Genomic DNA, 24,087 nt, shown 5'->3' on the forward strand with positions numbered 1-24,087 from the left:
ACATTTTAGTTTTTTAATGTATGTATTTTTTTGTAGTCTCTCAAATTGATGCAGTAACTCCTGAAGAAGCTGAAAACTTTTGGCGAAACACGTCGAGATTGACGCATCTATTGTAACATGGAATATGTAAACTATGTTGCTGATCAGAACAAATGAGATTCTTGGTTTTGATTAATGTTTTTAATTTGAAAATAAATAAAAAAATGGTTACATGTTTGTATATTATCAAGGGTATTTTCCCCAGTGGGGTTTTTGGGCAGCACAATTAATGATTTAGGAAACAATGTATAAAAAGGAGAAGGTTTTTATTGGATTACATGTATAAAAAGGTGGGGCGGGAGAGGGGGCCAATCAACAAAACATCTAATAATTTTGTAAATTTCTTCCAGTTACAACAAAACCTCTGAAGAAGACCCGCAAGGGTCGAAACGCGGAAGAAATTGTGATATGCTTGTACCTACACATGCCAAGCTGTATATCCACTTGTTGTGTCACATATGTATGGAATTTTAATAATTTTGTAATACCACATCTCATATCTTAACTACCTCATATCCTCCTTATTTTGTACATGTAATCCAATAAAAACCTTCTCCTTTTTTTACATTGTTTCCTAAATCATTAATTGCGCTGCCCAAAAACCCCACTGGGGAAAATACCCTTGATATCCTTTTCGGGGGTGAGCAGCACTATCTCTCTACATACGTGTTTTGTCCCTTTTCATGTATTAATCAGCACCTTTAAAACCCCCATTTTTTTTGCACTATATATTTACAATTTGGGATGTGGTGCTAGAGATATAGGGGGTTATCCACAAAAGGGATACGCCGGCGTATCTACTGATACGCCGTCGTATCCCTGTTTCTATCTATGGAACTGATCCACAGAATCAGTTTACCATAGATAGGCAGAAGATCCGACATGTGTAATTGAATTACACTGTCGGATCTTAAGGATGCAATTCTAGGCCGGCCGCTAGGTGGCAAGGCCATTGCGGCCGGCCTAGAATATGCAAATGAACACTTACGGCAATCCACGAACGTTCCGACGGGCCCGTCGCGCTAAATCTACGTCGTTTACGTCGAGTTACGCCGTGTAAAAATAGGGCTAAGTCCTATTTGACTAAGCCCTATTAAGTATGGCCATCGTTCCCGCGTCAACATTTTAAACTCTTTGTCGTTTGCGTAAGACGTCCGTGAATGGCGCTGGACGCCATTTACGGTAACGTCTAAGCAAATGACGTCGGAGCGACGTCTGTTAGCGCAATGCACGTCGGGTAAGTTACCCGACGGAGCATGCACAGTACGTCCGGCGCGGGAGCGCGCCTAATTTAAATGGGACTCGCCCCATTAGATTCGGCACGCCTTGCGCCGGACACATTTAAGTTACACCGCCGCAAATTTCAAGGTAAGTGCTTTGTGGATCGGGCACTTAGGTAGAAATTTTGCGGCGGTGTAACTTAAATCGGAAGATTTAAGTTACGCAGGATATTTGTGGATCTGGCCCATAAATCCTCCTCTATCCAGGACTGGTTACGACATACATTTTTTTATGCCAATAATAATATGATTTGGCATTGCTGATGAACACTATGGATTTACATGAAATGTGAATTGTAATGATAGCGCCACTTTTATATTCAGAAATACCATTTCCATTATTTTTCTTCTGTAGCCTTTATCTTTCCACATTAGCAGCCTATTCTCCAGTCACTTCACCTTCAACATCCCATCCAACCTAGCATGAAGGGCAGTGCCTGGTCAGTTTCCATGTTTATTATGAACACAAGTTTAATGAGAGACTGTTTATAGATTATCTCAGATCAAAACACTCCCTATCAGAGCGGCTCCATGATTTCCTCCTGCAACAGAAGTTCATTCAACCACAGAGAACCACATAATACACATTAAATCCCGGGCCCATCGTTGGCAGATAAAGCATGATTTTTGACATGTCCCATCTGATAAGGGACTAGAAAATTATTATACCACACTGAGGTCCTTATGAATAAAACAGAATTCCCATAACCTACTTCCACACGTATAATTTATTCTTTCTTATCACATTCGTAGTATATTAACAAACTGTCATGTTACCATTTGACGTGGCTGAGGAGCTACAATACATAGGTGACATAAAGCCATGATGTTACTAAAGCGGCATATTGTCTTAAACTGCCCATACACTTTAGAATCTGATTGGGCAAACTCCTTTATAGTGCCCAAGCTCATAGCAAACTAATCTGAAGACCCAACTCTAGGCTGCTTTTAAAGCCTAATTTAAAAAGAGAAATCAGCACAAGGGATGGTACTTACATTTAATGAGAATTGTCCCTTGTGCTTGTGTTGGTTGTCCTAGTTAAAATCTAAAATCCTCTGCCCCACTGCCTAACCCAAAAGCGATAATCTACAGTGCTGCCGGGGACCTGGCACAAGAGCGCCGACTTTGCCCACCATTTACAACCACAGCTTCCATGAATGAAAAGCGATCTATGAATGAAGGACCTTTCATTCATCTGCCCGTTCTCCATTCTTAGCTTTTCATTAACACAAGCTATAGTACAGCATCCATGAATGGAGGAGGCGGTGGAAAAGGTGGGGATAGTTGCCACACTTGACAGGTGCCTATGACCAGCGCTTGTTGTGACCTCTGCAACACCAGAAACGGGGGTAATGGTTGAGCAGAGGACTGCAATTAGGATAGCTAGCACATCACAAGGTTCACCCCTATTTAAATATAAGTATGGTCCCTTGTGCTGATTTTTTTTTTTTTTTACCTAAACTTATAAATGTACTCATGCGGTGGGGTCCCCTTGCACTGCATGGCTTAAATGCTTGTTTGGCCAGTGAGGGAAGAAAGAAGTACAAATACTTACCTTATTCCACACTCTTGCAGGCCTAATCTTCTTCGTGCAAGCTGCTTTATTTTGCTGTCAGGCCAGTCACAGCACTCTGATGTCCTCATGCATTGTAGGGTAGGATGAAAAAGGCCTCTTACCATGTCTAGGCCTAGGACCTAGGGTTTTCTTTACCTGCAGATCCACAGAAGACTGATACCTAAAGTAGACCTTAGGGAGCCTCATAAGAATTAGAATGACTGCACCCTACTTGGGACTCCTCGAAGGATTAACTACAAATGTTTTGTAAAAAAAATGTAACTGTTGCAATGCTTTTTGCTAAATAAAGATATGCAATTTAAAAATTATATTATTATGAGCTTTCTTATGAATAATTGTTACATTACAAACACAAAAACACAATCAGATTATTGGAATTTAAAGCGGGGGTTCAACCGAAATTTTTTTTTTAACATTAGCTTGAGGCACGTCACGCGTTGCCGAAAGAAGCCGAACGTCGGTGCGGCTCTATACGGCGCCTGCGCACTGACGTTTGGCTACTTTCGGCAACTCGTGACGCGCTGTATGCGACGGTCGGAAGCCTGTCAATCAAATAGGAACGCCCAGTCCCGCAGTCCATACCCAGAAGCCGTGAAGAACATCTATCTCTAAAAAGGTATGTACTGCATTGATTTAAAAAAAAACACCCAATTGTGCTTCCCATAATAAGCCTCAAGCTCATGTTAAAAATTTGTTTTTTGGGTGAACCCCCCGCTTTAAGGGAAGAGGAGAGTGTTTTTCCATTCACTCCCTGGCAGGTGCCCAATTTTAAGAGGTCTGCTATTTTCTACTTATTTAAAAATCTGAATATTTATAAAATATTGTGTCCCCCCCAAGGCAAGGAACAGTCTTCCAGGACACAACATATATTAAAATCACATTAATAAATTTAGCATATTAAGATGACATTGATGTTTATCGACCTGTGAAATGTCAGCATTACCATATAAGGCCATTTTGCATGTAAACTGGTTTAATTATTTGTTAAAACATTCCTAAAATAATTCGATTAATGTATGCAAACATTAGTCTTCTCCGATTGACCACTGTTTTTTCCCCATTTTCATGAAATCATATTTTGTTTTTGTTAATTTTTAAGTAGGTAAGTAGATTCCATTCATAATTATAAAGGTCCTTCAGTTCTGGATTTTAAGGAAAACCCCACAAAAACAAAACAAAAAACAACCAACCAAAAAAACAAAAACAGTGTGGCGCCCCCCCTTCCTTAAAGAATTTTAACATTAGATTGAGGCTAATTACGGGAAGCAGAATCGGGTGTTTTTTTTTAAATCAATGCAGTACTTACCGTTTTAGAGATAGATGTTCTCCGCCGCTCCCGGGTATGGTCTTCTGGACTGGGCGTTCCTATTTGATTGACAGCCTTCCGACGGTCGCATACAGCGCGTCACGATTTGCTGAACGTCGGTGCGGCTCTATACGGCGCCTGCACACCGACGTTCGGCTACTTTCGGAAACTGGTGACGCGCTGTATGCGACGGTCGGAAGGCTGTCAATCAAATAGGAACGCCCAGTGCCGCAGCCCATACCCGGAAGCCACGGAGAACATCTATCTCTAAAACGGTAAGTACTGCATTGATTTTAAACAAAACACCCAATTCTGTTTCTCGTAATTAGCCTCAATCTAATGTTAAAAATTGATTTTTTGAGTGAACCTCCACTTTAAATTCCATATCTCTACATAATCATTCACACGGAAGGGGCTGGCATCTAGGTGCCTCCTTATTGTTGAAAAAAAAACAGTGTGGTGTGTCCCCCCTTAAATTCCATACACCTACATGTACCCCCTTAATTATTTACATGAAGGGGGCTGGTATCTAGGTGACCACTTTATTGTTAATTCTCCCACAACCACAAGGCTAGGTTTGTGGAGAAAAGACCCTTGCCCTCATCTATGGTACATGGGGACAAAGTGCTTGCCAGAGATTTTCCCTCATGGCAAGGTACCATGGTGAGGGCATGTGGTGTGCTATTGTTCAAAAAAGGGGCTGGCCAGGGACTCTGCAAGCACAGCTATGTGTCGGGGGGGGGGGGGGGTTTAAAACCCCTACCAGTCCCAAAAAGTCTGGTATAGATTTTGGAGGAACCCCATACGTTTTCTTTTTCCTTTGCTTGAAGTACCCCTTAAAATCCATATAGACCTAAATGGCCTGGTATGAATTATGGGGGAAACCCCATGTCATTTCTTATATTTTTTCTAGCTATTCTCACTAGCCACTTTGTTTACACTCATTTATAATGTATTACGATTTCTCTGACTAACTAATCAGATATTCAATTCAGCTATACATTGTTACATTGGCCAGATGTGTCCTGTTTGTAGTAAACTACAGTACAATCTGATTATCTCATGACAACTGGCAATTGTTACGGAATAACAAAGTGGGGTGAGGCTTTTGTTTCCTTTATAGAGCCTGGGCAGAAACGTTTTTAACTGCATTAACCATGTTTTGTAATGTCTAAAACTTTATAAAATACAATTAAAAAAATAAATAAAAGAGATTGAAATGTATTCTAGATGAGAAAACAATAGAGGAGAAACAACTTACAATACAGCCCTAATACAGTGGATACATTAATCTTCAATATTTCTTTTAACACTGGACTGGTCTGGTTCAGATTCTGACACAACTAGACAAAAAGATCTGTGTTGTCATTAGCAACCCTTTAGATGCCTTCTTTCATTTTTGTAACCTTTACTTAAAACAGACAGCTGGATTCTGGCTTGTTGCTATAGACAATATAGACTGTTCCCTCGGTTTTATACTCCATGTCGTGTTTTTTATCTCATCTCGGAATCAGAAATCATGATAATGCTAGTGTTCAAAATCAGAATCAAACTCCTTAATTAGATTTTCAGTTTCATCTTTCATTCCATAATAAAGGTCATCTGCTTCATGGTCTTGTGCAGCTCCCTGAGTAAGGGAGGTATCCCTTGCTCCTTCTTCACCAGCGTTATCATCATTGTGGTTGGAGATAAATAGACCTTCTTGATCCATGTGTGGGTGGATGGCTTCACAAAATGGTGCATCAATCATCCCTATTCCATCACATGCAGGACCATCTATAAGATGAAATCCATCTCCACAGAGGGGTCCTCCAAACTGCACAGCGACATCATGCTTCTGTGGCTGCCAGTCCTCACAGCTATGAAGAGAGGATGCACTACTTCCCGTGCTTGTCTTATCCGATGTTGTTACCGTGGTCTCTTCTTTTAGACAGGCAAGAGGGGCAGACTGGCTGAACAAATGCAAAGCAAGACCTGGTTATTAAAGTCCATCTCTACTTGACCTATAGATTAATTGTTATCGAATTTGATAACTAGGAGATCAAGTTGTAAAATGAAGGAAAACATTGTTTTTCATGTTGTTATCCACATACCAGATTAGGATTGGCATGATCGTACTAAAGTACTTCACTATAATGTACAGTTCTTTCTGATAATATTTCACCAGGAGAATTAAGTATCTGCTCCACTCAGACCATGCAGACTATAGTAGCTGCCCAGGCCACTTTCAGGCCTCGTACACACGATAGGTTAACCAGAGGACAACGGTCTGATGAACCGTTTTCATCGGTCAAAACCGATCGTGTGTGGGCCCCACAGGTTATTTAACCATCGGTTAAAAAAAGTCAACTTGCTTTAAATTTAACCGATGGATTCCTAACCGATAGGTCAAAACCGATCGTTAGTAGGCACAACCATCGGTTAAAAATCCACGCATGCTCAGAATCAAGTCGACGCATGTTTGGAAGCATTGAATTTTTTTCAGCACGTCGTTGTGTTTTACGTCACCGTGTTCTGACACGATCGTTTTTTTAACCGATGGTGTGTAGGCGCGACGGACCATCAGTCAGCTTCATCGGTTAACCGATGAGAACGGTCCTTCAGACCGCTTTCATCGGATGGACTGATCGTGTGTACGAGGCTTAAGGATTGTGCTGGCCACTGCTACTTTTAGGCCTTGCCGGTTAGGCAATACTCCCATCCTACCCTTTCTCTGTTTCTACAGCTTACTGACACTTGCCCACCTAGACCTCCACTACATCTCCAGTTACTCCCTTTCCCAAAAACAGGATGCTGGGGAGTGGCTTACAAAACTTGTTCTGTTTGAGTAATGGCATGGAGATGGAAAGAAGAAGAAAAACATGGGGGTGACAGGGCCAGGTCATCATGTCTCTAAACATGGTGCTTGTTATATCAGCATGGTACTTATGGTGTGTCTTTTCTGGTTGTGTCATATTATTTGGGCAATTGATTTTTTTTTTTTATACAGTTAACAAATATTTAATTTACTGTGTCTATGATTATTTGTTCATGTTTATGTGAAGCAGTTTTGTGTTTTGTGGGTGAACATGGTGGTGATAACAGTGTCCACAATAGTTGCTTAGGGTAGAAGGGATAGCACAATGTATAGAGGAAAAAGTATAAATCTGTCCCTGGCTCCACTACTTCTACTAGTTTTAATCAAATGGTTACCAGTGTGCATGGCTTTTTTTCTCAAACAATAGGTGCTGGAACTCAACCACGACCCCACAAAACCCCTCCATCCACATACACCCTCCAAATCACATCAAATAGTGAGTGAGGTCAGTCAAATTTCACGAACAGTAGGAGAATCTTAAAGGGGCATTAAAGCGGGAGTTCACCCATAAGACAATTTTTTCAAACAATCCCCTTTAGATTAATGCTCGTTTTGTCTAGGGGAATCGGCTAGTTGTTTTAAAATATGAGCTGTACTTATCGTTTTCGAGCTGTATCTTCTCCGACGCTTCCGGGTATGGGTCTTCGGGAGCGGGCGTTCCTTCTTGATTGACAGTTTTCCTGAGAGGCTTCCGACGGTCGCATCCATCGCGTCACTAGTAGCCGAAAGAAGCCGAACGTCGGTGCGGCTCTATACTGCGCCTGCGCACCGACGTTCGGCTTCTTTCGGAAAATCGTGACGCGATGGATGCGACCGTCGGAAGCCTCTCGGAAGACTGTCAATCAAAATAGGAACGCCCAGTCCCGCAGCCCATACCCGGAAGCGGCGGAGAAGATGCATCTCGTAAACGGTAAGTCCAGCTCATATTTTAAAACAACTAGCCGATTCCCCTAGACAAAACGAGCATGAAGCTAAGGGGAAAAAGAGTCATGTACGGGTGAACCTCCGCTTTAAATACCAGGATTGCATTACATACAGAGTGCAGAGTTCAGGGGGGTTACACACAGATTGCAGAGCTGTAACTTGTAAACACAGAAACCGGACTTCTGTGTTTACAAGTGATTGTGGTGAGCAGCCCCCCCCCCCCCCCAAGTGTCTGAGCCAGAGGTGGTGGAACTGAGTTCCACCAAGTTCCCCCTAAAAAAAAAAGCCCTGAGTGTAACTACATACAATTCAAGATCTGCTGCATCTGTCGCACAGCAGGGGTCGGGTGCGTGCTGGTTCATCGTTTCAGGTCCGATTTTAGAATTTTGGGCTGAATTCGGACCTGAAACAGACCAAAAAACACATGTTTTTCCTGCAAAACACACCTGCTGCGGAAATATGTGAACCAGCTCCACAGAGAGCCAGTCACATTCTCCTGCTATGCGAATTGGATGCAGGTGTGAATTCAGCCTGAACAGGCTTTTATAGTATCCATTATGGTTACAGCCTCATTTATATGGGCGTTATGATTCATACAGCATGAGTGAGTGCTTTGTCTATGGGAACGGGAGAGACGCCAGGTGCTGCATGGCAGTAGTCTATGATTCTCTAAGGGGATGCAACCAGAGGCGGCTCTAGGCTTTGTGAGGCCTTAGGCAAAACTTGACATGGGGGCCCCACTCACGCCCATGATGGGAAAAAAAATTCAAGGACAAGAGCCTCTTCCCCACAACCCTGGCAGGTGGTTTAGGGGGTCTGCGGGCAGGGGGCTTATTGGAATCTGGAAGCCCTCTTTAACAAGCCCCCAGATCCTGCTCTTTAATAACCAAGGGAAGGGGGCCACCCGGTGATGTCACCTGGTGAACCCGCTCTCTTGTGACATCATTGACTGAGGCCATGCTGGGTCATTGACGTCACAAGGGGTGGTGTCACGATATTCACTGGTCCTTAGAGACGTTGGGCTCTTAACGCTGCCTGAGCACAGCAGTGTTCAGGCCCCCTGTCCCTCAAAACTGGAGTAATGCATTGGGTAAGTTAGGAGGCTGCGAGGCCCCTGTGAGTGCGAGGCCTTAGGCGACCACCTAATTTGCCTAATTAAAGAGCCGCCTCTGGATGCAACAACTGTTTAAATTCCAGCTGCATAAACAAGGCACTTGTTCACACTGTTCAGGCCACAGCTCCCACGTGAAGGAGGCCCAATGGTAAATGTTCTTATGGTTCTGGCTGCCATAGGAAATGCTGTAGGTAAATGGAATGCAGGATCTGTAAAATCTACAGACACATTCCACTATGTCTATTAGCCAAATCTGAGCATTTTCCATTAAGCAGAGTGGAAAAACACACAAATTCTTACTCACCAATTGGCTTCTACGACTGCATGTTCTTCTTTACCAATTGAATTCCTGTGTACTTCCACCTTGGCCTGTAACTTTGGCTGTGAAATATCTACCAGCACAGTCTGTGGAAAAGGTGCCGACTGGTTTCCTTGAGGTTCGCCAAGTTCCTCCACCTTAATCTGAATCTGTTCATAAGAAGGCAAGGTAGCCTCATAGCGCGCCGCCTCTTCCTTGCTTGTGTAAGCTGTGGTACACCTGTTCAGGACGGATAGTTTTAATAATTTATTAGAATATTTTTATAATAAAAAAATACGCTAAATTAAAAAAAAAAGTAAAAAGTCAAGGTAATATAATAAGTACAAACACAGAGGATGCCTTTAATTATGTTGGCTGCGAGCCAGACCTTGTGGTCCAACATCAGTGTCTGACCTCACAAATGCTTTTCTGGAAGAATGTTCAAACATTCCCATAGACAAGCTGTTATAACTGCAAAGGGTGGGCAACGCAATTTTGAACCCTACGGACTAAGACTGGGATGCCAATAAATTTCATTTGCATGTGTAAAGGCAGGTGTCCCAATACTTTTGACAATATAGTGTATATTAATGACATGGGGCCAGATCCACAGATAATTAGATGGGCGCAGCGTATCAGAGATACGCTACGCCGCCGTACCTTACCTGGCGGATCTTCGAATCCTCAAAGAATTTGCGCCTTAAGTTATGACGGCGTAGTGTATTTCTGGCGGCGGAATTCAAATCGGCGGGTAGGGGGCGTGATTCATTTAAATGAAGCGCATCCCCGCGCCGAATAAACTGCGCATGCGTTGTTCCGAAATTTCATTTCCAGCAAAGTGCATTGTGCTAAATGACGTCGCTAGGACATCATTTTTTTAACTTGGACGTGAGTTACGTCCATCCCTATTCACGGACGACTTACGCAAAAAAAATAAAAATTTCACATTTCGACGCGGGAACGACGGCCATACTTAACATGGCAAGTCTATCTATACGCCGCAAAATACCAGCTTTAACTATACGCAGGAAAAAGCCGACTACAGACGACGTTAGAAAATGCGACGGCCGCGCGTACGTTCGTAGATCGTCGTAAATCGCTAATTTGCATACCCGACGCGGAAAACGATGCAAACTCCACCCAGCGGGCGCCGAAGTATTGCATCTAAGACCTGAAGGCGTATGAAGCCGTACGCCTGTCGGATCTTACCCAGATGCCGTCGTATCTTGGTTTGAGGATTCAAACAAAAGATACGACGCAGGAAATTTGAAAGTACGCCGGCGTATCAGTAGATACGCCGGCGTACTTGCTCTGTGGATCTGCCCCATGGATTTTAACGTAAAACCCTTAAATAGAAACTTTTAATAATTACCTTTCCATACCCAATTTGACCAGAACTGGAAACTGCCATCAACTGACCTCATGGAACAGCTAATGGTAGTTTGAGGGCCAAACATGTCACTGTGGTGAGCACAGGTTTACTTTAAAGTCCAGTTCTGGAAACTTGGAAAGTTCCTCCTTGCATATAGGATTGCACCAACACAGCAAGGGTTAACCACTCCCGGACCGCCGCACGACTATATACGTTGGCTGTTTGAAGAGGGATATCTGTTATGGCAGCAGCTAGCAGCCATAAACCAGGTGTCCATCTCTTCAGCCGGCGGTCTGGTTTTCGATACTGGGCTCACCGCCGAGAAACTCAATCGTGTGTACACTGCGCTGACAAGCCATTCACCTCTGCAGCTAGGGGTTCGGATCCCGGTCTCGGCTACATTGAATTGAGTTTGGTGGTCTCAGCCCGGCTCCCGGTGGGTGTGCTATGCGAGGTAAGCTTGGGCTTAGTACGCCCACCCCCCTCCCACAAAAACCACCACACTTACACGCACTCGAAATTGGGTTAACATGCACGCACTCTGACCACGCGGTCTCTAAAAAGAGAGGCAAAGGACTAACGGGGCTGGTTGAGCGGGCAAATCCTCTCACTCCCTTATAGGGAGTCCCTCTGCCCCGTTGGGCTTCAAAGCGGAGCAGGTAGGACGGTCTGTGTGGGAGGACCCCCTCACGCACCCGCCATTGCCACCCAGGGCATGGAGAAAGGTGGCAGATTGCCTCTGGGGGAGGCCTGCCTACTCCCAACTCCTGCAGTCCGGCTCCTCTCTCGAGTACACGCACAAAATACAATTAAAAAAAAAAAGAAAAGAAAGAAAAGTAGAAAGAGGACTTAAGTGGTTAAAGCGGTTCTCCACCCTAAAGTGGAGTCCCGCTGATCGGAACCCTCCCCCCCTCCGGTGTCACATTTGACACCTTTCAGGGGGGAGGGGGGTGCAGATACCTGTCTAAAGACAGGTATTTGCACCCACTTCCGGCCCGGCATTCACAGGCAAAAGACGGGCATTCCGTCATATCCCGTCGCCCCCCCCCCCCCCGTTGTGTGCTGGGAACACTCGGCTCCCAGCACACAGCGGGAGCCAATCGGCGGGCGCGGCGCGACTCGCGCATGCGCTGTAGGGAACCGGGCAGTGAAGCCGCAGCGCTTCACTTTCTGGTTCCCTCAGCGTGGATGGCGGGGGGAGCAGCAGAGTGACGAGCGATCGCTCGTCATCTGCTGCGATCGGCGCTGGACTCCAGGACAGGTAAGTGTCCTAATATTAAAAGTCAGCAGCTGCAGTATTTGTAGCTGCTGGCTTTTAATATATTTTTCCCGTGGCACATCCGCTTTAACTTCTCTAGGGGGCACAGAAAAGAGGAATTTACCAGCTCCTCCACTAGACGGTTCCCTTCAATGTCTTCTCCCCCATGCTCCACCTCTCTAAAGTCCTGACATCAAAACCAACACAGGGTCTATAGCCCGCCATTGGACGTGAAGACGCTGAGGGACAGTTCACCACCAGAGCATGAAAGAGCGCAGCTTGCCGGAGGGGCAGAGGGCCGAGTATGTAAAATAAACTAGCAGGTAATCCTTGCACTGTAGTTGGCTTTACATGTACAAGTGTACAGTCATTGAAATCTGCTTTGGATAAACACAAGTCTGTTTAGGGGAGTAAAAATTCATGGCCAGGCTAGATGAGCCAGGTATCTGCTATCATCAGTCTTTGTTTCTATATATGCAAGACCTTTCCACCACCTTGTGTCTGGTCATAAATGGCCTTATTTTTGTTCATGTTTAATATGATGTACTTGCAGATAAACCTAGCATACTTTTCATTTTACAGATCCCAGTAATGTTTGACCTTGGATTAAAATGAGATGAGTGATGAATTGTAATATTCTATACTGAGTAATAAGGCGACACAGAGAGCAATAACAATGCAGCAACCAATAGCAGCTGAATTTCAGCAGTCAGAACAAGTAAGAAAAAAGCTAGGTGGTTGCTATGTTATGCTATGTTCATGTTATCATATTCCTTAAAGGGTCACTAAAGGAAAAACATTTTTTTGCTGAAATGACTGTTTACAGGGTATAGATACATAAAAGTTAACTGATTCCTTTTAAAAATTATTAAAAATTGAATTTAATCTATCATATAATGTGCCTCTAGTTTCACTTTCGGTTTTAAAGGTACATACATGAAGTTCCGGGTGAGAGGTGAGTCGGGAAGACACACAGAACAAAAACAAACAAATCCAGGGCAGTGTTTTGTTTTTAAAATGAATCTGATTGGTTCTGAGGAGTTTTAGACACACAGTAATGACAGCTTAGACCACCGTGAAAATCTCCCAGTACCATGGTTATAAGGAAACAGGCAACCAGGAAGTGTGGAGATCAGAGCAGAATTACAGCAACTTCAAAGCAAAAACGAACAATGAAGACATGAAACCAGTACTGCAGTAAGGTAAAGGAAGCTATTTAGCTAAAAAAATGTTTTTCTTTAGTGACCCTTTAAAGCGATATTAAACCCAAAAGCAAACATTTATTATATTGCAGTTTACCAATTCTTAGATGTGCTGGCTGCATTTGTTTTCTTTATTTTTTGTGGCTTTTTTTCTTCCATTTGTCTGTTTTTCAAACAAGAACAAGCCCTTTTCCAGATGTATCAGTTTACAGGGATGGGACAAACCATTTAACACAGCTTTTATTTATTTAGGTAAAACCTTTATTCCATAAGGAACAAAAAAAAAAAAAAAGTTTACTGAAACTTGTTTACACTGGCCTCTCCCCGTTCTGCAGCTCTGTGACCCGATTGTGGGACACCGGCAGGCATCGAGTCTGCGGGTCTCGCGGGCACGGTCATGGAGCTCGCGGCAGGGGCACGTGCCCGCACGGCGGGAAATTCAAAGTGACGTATATATATGTCACTTTGCCCAGCCATGCTATTTTGCCGACCAGGGGCGGACTGACAACTCATGGGCCCTCGGGCAATAGGAGATTATGGGGCCCCCCCCCGGGCAATAGGAGATTATGGGGCCCCCAGGCAAGAGGATATTATGGGGCCCTCGGGCAATAGATTATGGGGCAACACAGTATACATACACACAGAATACACATACAGACACTGAAAAGGTACTGGAGAGGCGGGGCAGCTATAATCTTGGAATTTGTAGACCAAAAGGATGTCGGTATGGGACATTTCAGGGACAGATGTAAAAAAAAACACACATTTTTACATACTGTCCCTGGTTTTACTGAGAGTGGCAACCCTGATGGGGCATCCTAGAGGCATGGGGCCCTCGGGCAGTGCCCGATAGCCCAAATGGTCAGTTCGCCCCTGCTGCCGACTTAAAAGTGCGTGAGCCGGTCGTTAACCGGTTAAATATGCGAGAACATCTGACACTACCCCCCAGACTAGCAATGCTGCTGTCCACTGTGCCTCCTGTTCTCCTTCATCCAGAGTGGCAGCACTCTAATACAGGAGGAGTGTTACAAGTCAGATCACCAGGTGAAAACAATAGGAAAAAAGCCTAAAAAAAAGAGAGAACTAATGCAGCCCTCACTTGTAATGATTGGTAGGTTGCTATATATTACATTTTGGGTTTAATACCACTTTAACCACTTCAGCTCCAGTAGGTTTACCCCTCTTCATGACCAGGCCCTTTTTTGTGATACGGCACTGTGTTACTTTGACAATTGCGCAGCCGTGCGACGCTGTACCCAAATAAAATTCATGCCTTTTTTTAAAACTACAATTAGAGCTTTCTTTTGGTAGTATTTGATCATCTCTGTGGTTTTTATTTTTTGCTCTATAAACAAAAAATAAATAAAAAAACAACGATTATAAAAAATATATATATATTTTTTACTTTCTGCTATAAAACACATCCAATAAAAAAACATAAAACATTTAATTTCTTCCTCAATTGTGCCAATATGTATTCTGCTACACGTTTTTTGGGAAAAAAAATCACAATAAGTGCATATTGGTTGGTTTGCGCAAAAGTTATTTCATCTACAAATTATGGGATATTTTTTTTTTACTAGTAATGGCGGCAATCAGCGACTTATAGGGGGCTGCAACATTGCAGCGGACAAATCAGACACTAAGTGACATATTTTTGGGACCAGTGACACCAATACAGTGATCAGTGCTAAAAAAAATTAGGAGCACTGTCACTGTACTAATGACACTGGCAGGGAAGGGGTTAACATCAGGGCCGATTGAAGGAATAAATGTGTTCCTAGGGAGTGCTTACTAACTGTGTGGGGAGGAGGGGGGGCTTGTACTGTGGGAAGACAGAGATCTGTGTTCCTGCTTAGTAGAAACACAGGATCTCTGTCTTTCCTTATCACAGAATAGCGATCTGCCTTGTTTACATACTGCCTCTGTCGGGAGTGATCGGCGTATCCCAGCGGACATCTGGTCCACCAAACCTGCTGATTGGCTCACACTGTGTCTAATCACTGTGGGAATTGGTCGGCGGCGGTGGCGGGCGTGCGCGCCGCAAACCAGGAAGTAAAAAAAACGCCTTTAGGAGTCGCAGTACATTTATGGAGCGGTTGGCAAGCAGTTAAATAAAAAAGTAAAAGCAATGAAATTTAATTAGACATACCACTGCTTGGTTGGAGTTGAAAGATCGGACTTCTCTGCCAAAGGTACAGCTTCCATATCCACAGGAGTAAAGGTGATCTGTAAGAATGAAAAACATAATACAAGTGTATGTATGTATATGGTATATGCCTTCATCTGGCTCTATGGACACCATATCCGATATGCTTGAAAACCTTTTCTCATAGAATGTTCTTGCCAATTTTTTAAGACGTACCAGTCAGTAATGTTGATTGGCAGGTGCAGGATGATGTCACTCCTGTGCATGCCAGAGAGTCATTTATCCCGGCTCGGTACCAGTGTACAGGGCCGCCATCAGGGGGGTACAGGCAGTACACCTGTAAAGGGCCCGGAGGTCCCCAGGGGCCTGGATGGCAACTCCCTTTAAAAATGTATATTTTTTTTATTTTTGTTTATATATTTTTTTTTTGTTTATATATATATATTTTTTTTTTATTAAAAGGCCAAGGGCCCCGGATGGCAACCTCCCTTTTTTATGTATTTTTTATAAATGTTTATTTTATTTTTTTTTATATTTTTTTTATTAAAGGGCCCAGAGGTTTGTTTTTTCTTTTTATTAAAGGGCCCAGAGGTCCCCAGGATGGCTACCCCCCTTTTTTATATATATATATTTTTCTTCATCTCATTGTAAAGGCCCCCCCCCGCTTCTCAATTTGCGGCAGCCCCCCGGCTTCTCAATTTCGGGCAGCAGCACCCCCCCAGTTCTCTGCTCCAGGGGGCCCATGCCTGAAGCTGTGTAAGGGGCCCCAAAATTCCTGATTTCCTAATGGCGGCCCTGCCAGTGTAATGTAAACAAAGCTGTGCATGCATTCTGGGGGAGGATTGCGAACAGGCAGGTAGGTTTTATTGCAGAATATATATTGCATGCCTCTGCAAAAAAACAGCCTGCCTGTTAGCAAGATTTTATTTTTTGCATTCAGTTCAAATTTAAAGCCCAACTTAAGGGAGTCTGGAAAATCTCCCTTACAATGGGACTTGATTCTGAGCATGCGTGTTTTTTTCTCCGTCGGAGTTCCATACAGAATTTCCGAATTTTTTTTCATTGGGAAAAAAAGAGAACATGTTCTCTTCCCAAGTCCGTCGGAATTTCCGATGGAAAAACTCAGATGGGGCACACACACGGTCGGAATATCCGATGAAAAAATTTCCGTCTAAATTTTTCCATCGGAAATTCCAATCGTGTGTACAAGGCATAATTTGTCTCTGTTCCAGAGTCGTTGGACTCTTTTATTCACATACAAAGCTTCTTCTTTTTTTTAGCAGTGAAACTTTATCGAAAGCAAAGTGCACATTTAGGCCCAGATTCACGTAGATCGGCGCATCTTTGAGCGGGCGTAACGTATCCTATTTACTTTACGCCTCCGCAACTTATACGGGCAAGTGCTGTATTCTCAAAGCACTTGCTCTGTAAGTTGCGGCGGCGTAGCGTAAATAGGCCGGCGTAAGTTTGCCTAATTCAAATTTGGAACAAGTGGGCGTGTTTTATGTAAATAACTTGTGACCCGACGTGATTGACGTTTTTCACGAACGGTGCATGCGCCGTCCGTGGAATATCCCAGTGTGCATTGCTCCAAAGTACGCCGCAAGGACGTATTGGTTTCGACGTGAACGAAAATGACGTCCAGCCCCATTCATGGACGACTTACGCAAACGACGTAAAATATTCAAAATTTGACGCGGGAACGACGTCCATACTTAACATTGGTACACCGCATTTACGCCTCATATAGCAGGGGTAACTTTACGCCGGTAAAAGCCTAACGTAAACGGCGTATCTGTACTGCGTGCTCCGGGCGTACGTTCGTGAATTCGCGTATCTAGCTGATTTACATATTTCTAGGCGTAAATCAGCGTACACGCCCCTAGCGGCCAGCGTAAATATGCAGTTAAGATCCGACGGCGTAAGAGACTTACGCCGGTCGGATCTAATAGAAGTCTATGCGTAACTGATTCTAAGAATCAGGCGCATAGATACGACCGCCCAGACGCAGAGATACGCCGTCGTATCTCCTTTGAGAATCTGGGCCTTAGGGTGTAAATAGTGGAGTACTCTTCTTACTAGCACCGGAAAAACTTTCCATTATCCTAAATGACTTTCAAACCAGATATCTGAAAATCTGGAATTTAAAATGCTCTACTTGTACCTAACCAATCAAGCCTGGTCTCCTGCAGTTAAAGAGACCTGTAACCTTCCCATAAGATTACATGTGCAGTACATGTATTTTTTGTCTATTATTTACTTGCCACCATTGTGTAGACTTCCAAAAGCCCCGAGACTGCTGATGGCCACCACCATGGAGGGAAAGGGAGGACTTTACTTTACTTTATGGAAGAAACAAGTCTGGATTTAAATGTAAGGCCCCGTACACACGACCAAACATGTATGCTGAAACTGGTCTGCGGGCCAGTTTCAGCATACATGTTCGGTCGTGTGTGGGCGCGAGCGGGCCGAATTCCAGCAAACATTTGCCCGCCGGGCCTTTTCCCAGCAGACAAATATTCCTGGACGTGTTTTAAAACCGTCCGCTGGAATCCTGCCCGCTCGGACATGTACGGTCGTCAGTACAGACCTACCGTACATGTCCGAGCGCCCGCCGTCCCTCGCATGCGTCGAATGACTTCGACGCATGCGTGGAAGCCTTTAAATGGCAGGCCCGCCCACGTCGCCGCGTCATCGCCGCGTCATCATCGCGGCCACGCCCTGCGTAATGTTTACGCGCGGACTTCTGTACGATGGTTAGTACAACCATCGTACAGAAGCCCTCTGGCATACATGTACGGTGAAAACGGTCCGACGGACCGGTTTCACCGTACATGTTTGCTCGTTAGTACCCGGCCTTAGGGGCATCAGACAATCGTTTATTTCAAAGTTTTTTTTAAGACATACGTTTGGCCTTTAGGAGAGAAATATTAGAACAATTACATTTCACTGCATTTGATAAATGTTACTGTAAATTTGTGATTGTGTACCAAAGAAAAAAGGGTGGTATTGAGAGTGGGTGTCTAAAATAGTATGACAACGGAAAATTGTATACTCACCTTTCCCTAATTTTCCTTTCCTGACGCATCTTCATGGCAGCACACACTGGGTCTCTGCTAGCTGGGCATACGGATCGGAGGCAGATGAAGTGCCCGGGGTGGGATCATAACAGGCCAGAGGAGCCGCGGCCCAGTGTGTGCTGCCATGAAGATGGGTCAGGAAAGGAAAATTACGGAAAAGTGAGTATACAATTTTCCGTTATTTTTCGTGAAGTTTAAATTTTCCCAATTTTTCTGTAAAAATCATGAGGTTTGGCCAAATTTCACCATTTTGATGAAATGCCTTGGAGTCAACAGACAGGGAAAATTAATGTGGTTTCTGGATGTTTTTAAGGTAGCAATGGGCTGTAAACTGCCCTGGAGGGATACAGAAACTCCTTTCAACTACTCTTGACCTTGTGCCAAAACATATCGTCCCTCATTAGCATTTTTTTTTCCAAAATTAAAACAGTGTGACAGTAGACACTTAAAGATTAAAATCACATTAAAAAACTAGACATGATGGGCAATATCTGAAATCAACTTAAACTTCCCAAAATGTACAAAAAATCACCCTCAAAATAAAGGGAAAAAAATAAAAGATTTTTTTTATTACAATTTTTTCAAGCAAATGTCACCTAAGAAGCTGAATGAAGGAATTTTCTGCTTCAAATAAGATTAGTCAATGGTGAAATCAGCAAATTTATGGCTAAATCAATTTTATCGAAATAACTATCCCTAGAGCTGATGGAAAGAATTTGAATGATTATTATGAAAACAATAAGATTCCAGCATGTAGGAAATAAAATTCCAAGGAAAATTAGATGATAAACATGAAAGTGGCTAAAACTGACTTTTAATTTGTCCAGAAAATAACAAAAAAATGCTGCATTTGTAAGAAATACAATTTCTAAAAGCTGGCCATACATGAATTGAATTATGGACAATTTCTGTGAATTGGATTAAATTTGAGCCAATGGTGGCTTTGTCAACACCACCCGGCTCAAAAAACGTTGAGGACACGGGCTGAAAAAAGTCAGTCGCACAGTTGAACAGCCAATCAGCTACAATCACTGTTCGAGTAATACATCTTTACATATAACAAAAAGTACAACATTGTACCATTTTTAATATATTCAATATGATTTGCTGATCCTGTGAAAATTATATCTTAGCTGCATTGGTAAGGGCAATGCTATAATGCAGCCATTCTCAACCAGTGTCTATGGAACCTTAGTTCCTCCAGCAATTGTTGGGTTGGGTTTCTCCAGCAATTGTTGGGTTGGGTTCCTCCTGCAATTGTTGGGTTGGGTTTCTCCAGCAATTGCTGTGTTGGTGTTTCTCCTGCAATTCTTGGGTTGGGTTCCTTCTGCATTTGTTGGGTTGGGTTCCTCCAGCAAGTGTTGGGTTGGGTTCCTCCAGCAATTGTTGGGTTCCTCCTGCTATTGATGGGGGTTTCTTGACCCGTGGTTGACCTCTTATCTGATCGTGCCTACATCAGTCGTATCCAAACTGCAGCCCGGGGGCCAGATGTGGCCCTTTGCTTGCCTTTATCTGGCCCTTGGGCCACTATTTCACCAACTGACACCAATGATGGAGCACCATTCCCTCTACTAACACCATGAATAGGGCACTATTCTTCTCATTGATATTAACAATAGGGAACTATTCCTCCCATTAGAACCAACGATGGAGCACTGATGTCGAGGCATTTCCTACTCCCACTGGTCACACTCTGCCCACTCTAAAGCCTGAAAGACACTAAACTGGCCCTTTGCCCCCATTGACCCCCTACATAGTTCTGGGGTCAATGAATCCTGTTAGAGCCATCTGCCTAACACCAATGATCTTTTTACCTGTCTGTAAGGGGGGCATTCTGACCATCAATGTAAGGGGCATTTTTCCACTGACAAACTGGTTTTAGTAAGGGTTCCGAGAGACCTGAAAACTTTTTTAGGAGTTCCTACAGGTATAACAAAAAAAAAATTGAGAAAGGCTGCTATAATGTGAGAAGTTTCTTCAATGTTTGACTAAAAACAGACTACATTGCTAAGAATTATTCATTATTCTTCTTTAAAATTTGAATTTTTAATTGTGTAGACAACATGTTGTGGCTCCAAATCCTAATCTGTACCATAGGCGTGTGCCAGGTGTGCCTGGGCACACTCTAATGACCCTGTGCTGGGCAAATTCCCTCTGCTACTTGGCTGCAGAGAAAGTAACTATGGAATCTCTGTCTCAAAAGTGAGACTTCAGGGGTCGGTTTTGACCCCCCCCCCTTATATTTCACCTAGGCCCCCCACGGGGCTTCCAAAAGAAATAATTGTAAAAAATAAAATAATATTGTAAAAAAAGTGAATATATTGTAAAAAATAATAAAATTGTAAAAAGGTCATAATAAAAAAATAAACTGAGTTGGGAGCTGCGGTGGCTCAACGCGATTGGCACTGCGCTGACAAGCCATTCACCTCTGCAGCTAGGGGTTCGGATCCCGGTCTCAGCTACATGTGAATTGAGTTTGGTGGTCTCAGCCCGGCTCCCGGTGGGTGTGCTATGCGAGGTAAGCCTGCGCTTAGTACGCCCACCCCCCTCCCACAAAAAAACACCACACTTACACGCACTCTGAAATTGGGTTAACATGCACGCACTTTGACCACGCGGTCTCTAAAAAAGAGAGGCAAAGGACTAACGGGGCTGGTTGAGCGGGCAAATCCTCTCACTCCCCTATAGGGAGTCCCTCTGCCCCGTTGGGCTTCAAAGCGGAGCAGGTAGGGCGGGCTGTGTGGGAGGACCCCCTCACACACCTGCCATTGCCACCCAGGGCATGGAGAAAGGTGGCAGATTGCCTCTGGGGGAGGCCTGCCTACTCCCAACTCCTGCAGTCCGGCTCCTCTCTCGAGTACACGCACAAAATACACTTTAAAAAAAGACAAAAATATAATTAAAAAAAATAAACGGACACCAGTCTCTGCCCTTTTGACATCGTCCACTGCGCTACCGACACTATTTCTTTGGGGTGCACACCCTAATGCAATAGGCTGCGCACATCTTTGATCTGTACATATACATTTGAAAAGAAAAAAAATATACATACACACAATATATATAAACAGACAGTTGTGCAAGCTCAGTAAAAGGTCTCCTACCTTTGGGTAGCACTGACAGATGCTCCATGTGATTCCAATAAATATCAGTAAGACCCCTATACTGCAGAAAGTGATGTATATGTTAGGCTTATCCGCACTCATAATGAACATGCCAATCATGATCATGAAAAATCCCAGTACAATGAGCCCATAGCGAAAAGTTTTATCCTCGGCCATGTCCGTCAGATGGAAGGTAAAAGTTATCCAGGTATGAAAGAGGGTCTCTTTACTCAGACAGGCTTCAGGTGAAAGCTCCTGTCACTCTGACAGTTCGCACACAGCCAATACTTCTCCCAACCTGGCTTAGCCCAGTCCTGCCCAAAGTTGATCAAGCCAGTTCTAAAAGGAGCCAAATGAATGCAAATGGTTTGCTGAGATTTCCACTCCAGTGATGCCGGACTGAACACCTGAGTGATTACCTTCCCTGGAGGTATAAATAACCTGCAATATCCACACCTTTACCTGTTGTGTTTATGAAAGAAACATTTGGGGGAGGTATGTGCTGCAATGCGTGATTATCGCACGTACACTTTACAATGCTTTACTATCGGAGTGCTTGGAATTTTTCATCCGCTATAAAAACATATCATGGTAATTGTGTATACATGTATACCTAATAAAATATCGAACTTTCTGTTGTAAAAAATGTCTTCATCCTTTACCTAGATTGGGTACCTGTTATACCTACTGTACAGAATAGAACATTTATTGTGTAATCTTCATCAATATTTATGGAAATGGTACAAATTATAATACTGTCTGCGATGCTTAACCACTTAAGCCCCGAAACATTTTGCAGCTAAAGGACCGGGCCACTTTTTGCGATTCGGCACTGCGTCGCTTTAACTGACAATTGCGCGGTCGTGCGATGTGGCTCCCAAACAAAATTGACGTCCTTTTTTTTCCCACAAATAGAGCTTTCTTTTGGTGGTATTTGATCACCTCTGCGTTTTTTTTTTTTTTTGCGCTATAAACAAAAATAGAGCAACAATTTTAAAAAAAAAGCATTTTTTTTTTACTTTTTGTTATAATAAATATCCCCCAAAAATATATAAAAAACATTTTTTTTCCTCAGTTTAGGCCGATACGTATTCTTCCACCTATTTTTGGTTAAAAATTGCAATAAGCGTTTATTGATGGTTTGTGAAAAAGTTATATAGCCGGATTCAGAAATACTTACGACGGCGTATCAGTAGATACGCCGTCCTAAGTCCGAATCCGCGCCGTCGTATCTTTAAGTGTATTCTCAAAATGAGATACGCTTCTCAGTTGCTAAGATACGACCGGCGTAAGTCTCCTACGCTGTCGTATCTTAGCTTCCTATTTACACTGGCCGCTAGGGGCGTGTACGTTGATTTACGCCTAGAATATGTAAATCAGCAAGATACGCCTATTCACGAACGTATGTACGCCCGTCGCAGTAAGCTACGCCGTTTTTCAGGTGTAAAGATAAACCACCAAAAAGATGGCGCAGCCAATGTTAAGTATGGGCGTCGGAACAGCTGTCGAATTTCACGTCGTTTACGTTGTTTGCGTAAGTCGTACGTGAATGGGGCTGGGCGTAGGTTACATTCACGTCAAAAGCATTGACTATTTGCGACGTGATTTTGAGCATGCACACTGGGATACGCCGTTCGTTGGGCGCGTCATTTATGTGGGGTCACGATTCATTACCATACAACACGCCCACTACCAGCCTACTTTGAATTACGCGGGCTTACTCCGGCCCATTTACACTACGCCGCCGTAACTTAGAACGCAAGTTCTTTGTGAATACGGTACCTGCCTCTCTAAGTTATGGCGGCGTAGTGTATCTGAGATACGCTACGCCCGCACAAACTTAAGCCAGTCTTTCTGAATCTGGCTAATAGCGCCTACAATATAGGGGATAGTTTTATGGCATTTTTATTAAAAAAAAAATGTAAATAGTAGTGGCGGCGATCAGTGATTTTTTTCGTGACTGCGACAGTATGGCGGACACATCGGACACTTTTGACACATTTTTGGGACCATTGTCATTTTCACAGCGATCGGTGCTATAAAAATGCACTGGTTACTGTGAAAATTACACTGGCAGTGAAGGGGTTAACCACTAGGTGGCGTTGTAGGGGTTAAGTTTTCCCTGCATAGTGTTTCTTACTGTAGGGGGGATGGGCTCTGTGTCACATGACACTGATCTCGGCTCCAAATACACAGAGCCGAGATCAGTGTCCTTGTCACTAGTCAGAGCGGGGAGATAGTTGTTTACACAAGCATCTCCCCGCTCTATACCTCCGTGAGACGATCGCAGGGATCCCCGTGGCGACTCACGGGGATGGAGACAGGGTTGCGATCATGCGGACTGGCATTTAAAGGGGACGTACAGGTACGTGATAATGCCTGTCCGTGCCATTTTGCCGACGTATATATACAGGGGCTGGTCCTTAAGTGGTTAAAGCAGAGCTCCAGCCAAAACAACAACTCATAAAACCGAAAAAGCCCATTAAAGATAAAATAGCAAAACGAGCATTTGCTGCGATATTCACCT

General features: G+C 43.6%; 1 protein-coding gene across 1 annotated transcript; it reads right to left on the bottom strand.

Annotated features, from left to right (window-relative positions):
• Positions 1-4,985: 4,985 nt before the first annotated feature.
• BSND (barttin CLCNK type accessory subunit beta) lies at positions 4,986-22,006 on the bottom strand. The gene is made up of 4 exons (XM_040358617.1): positions 21,561-22,006; positions 15,380-15,456; positions 9,402-9,635; positions 4,986-6,154 (listed from the first exon to the last, which is right to left on the bottom strand). The coding sequence occupies exons 1-4, from the start codon at positions 21,735-21,737 to the stop codon at positions 5,731-5,733; spliced, it is 912 nt and encodes a 303-aa protein (XP_040214551.1). The 5' UTR covers positions 21,738-22,006; the 3' UTR covers positions 4,986-5,730.
• Between the last annotated feature and the right edge of the window lie 2,081 nt (positions 22,007-24,087).

The sequence above is a fragment of the Rana temporaria genome, chromosome 7 (assembly GCF_905171775.1).
Source record: "Rana temporaria chromosome 7, aRanTem1.1, whole genome shotgun sequence".
NCBI lineage: Eukaryota > Metazoa > Chordata > Amphibia > Anura > Ranidae > Rana > Rana temporaria.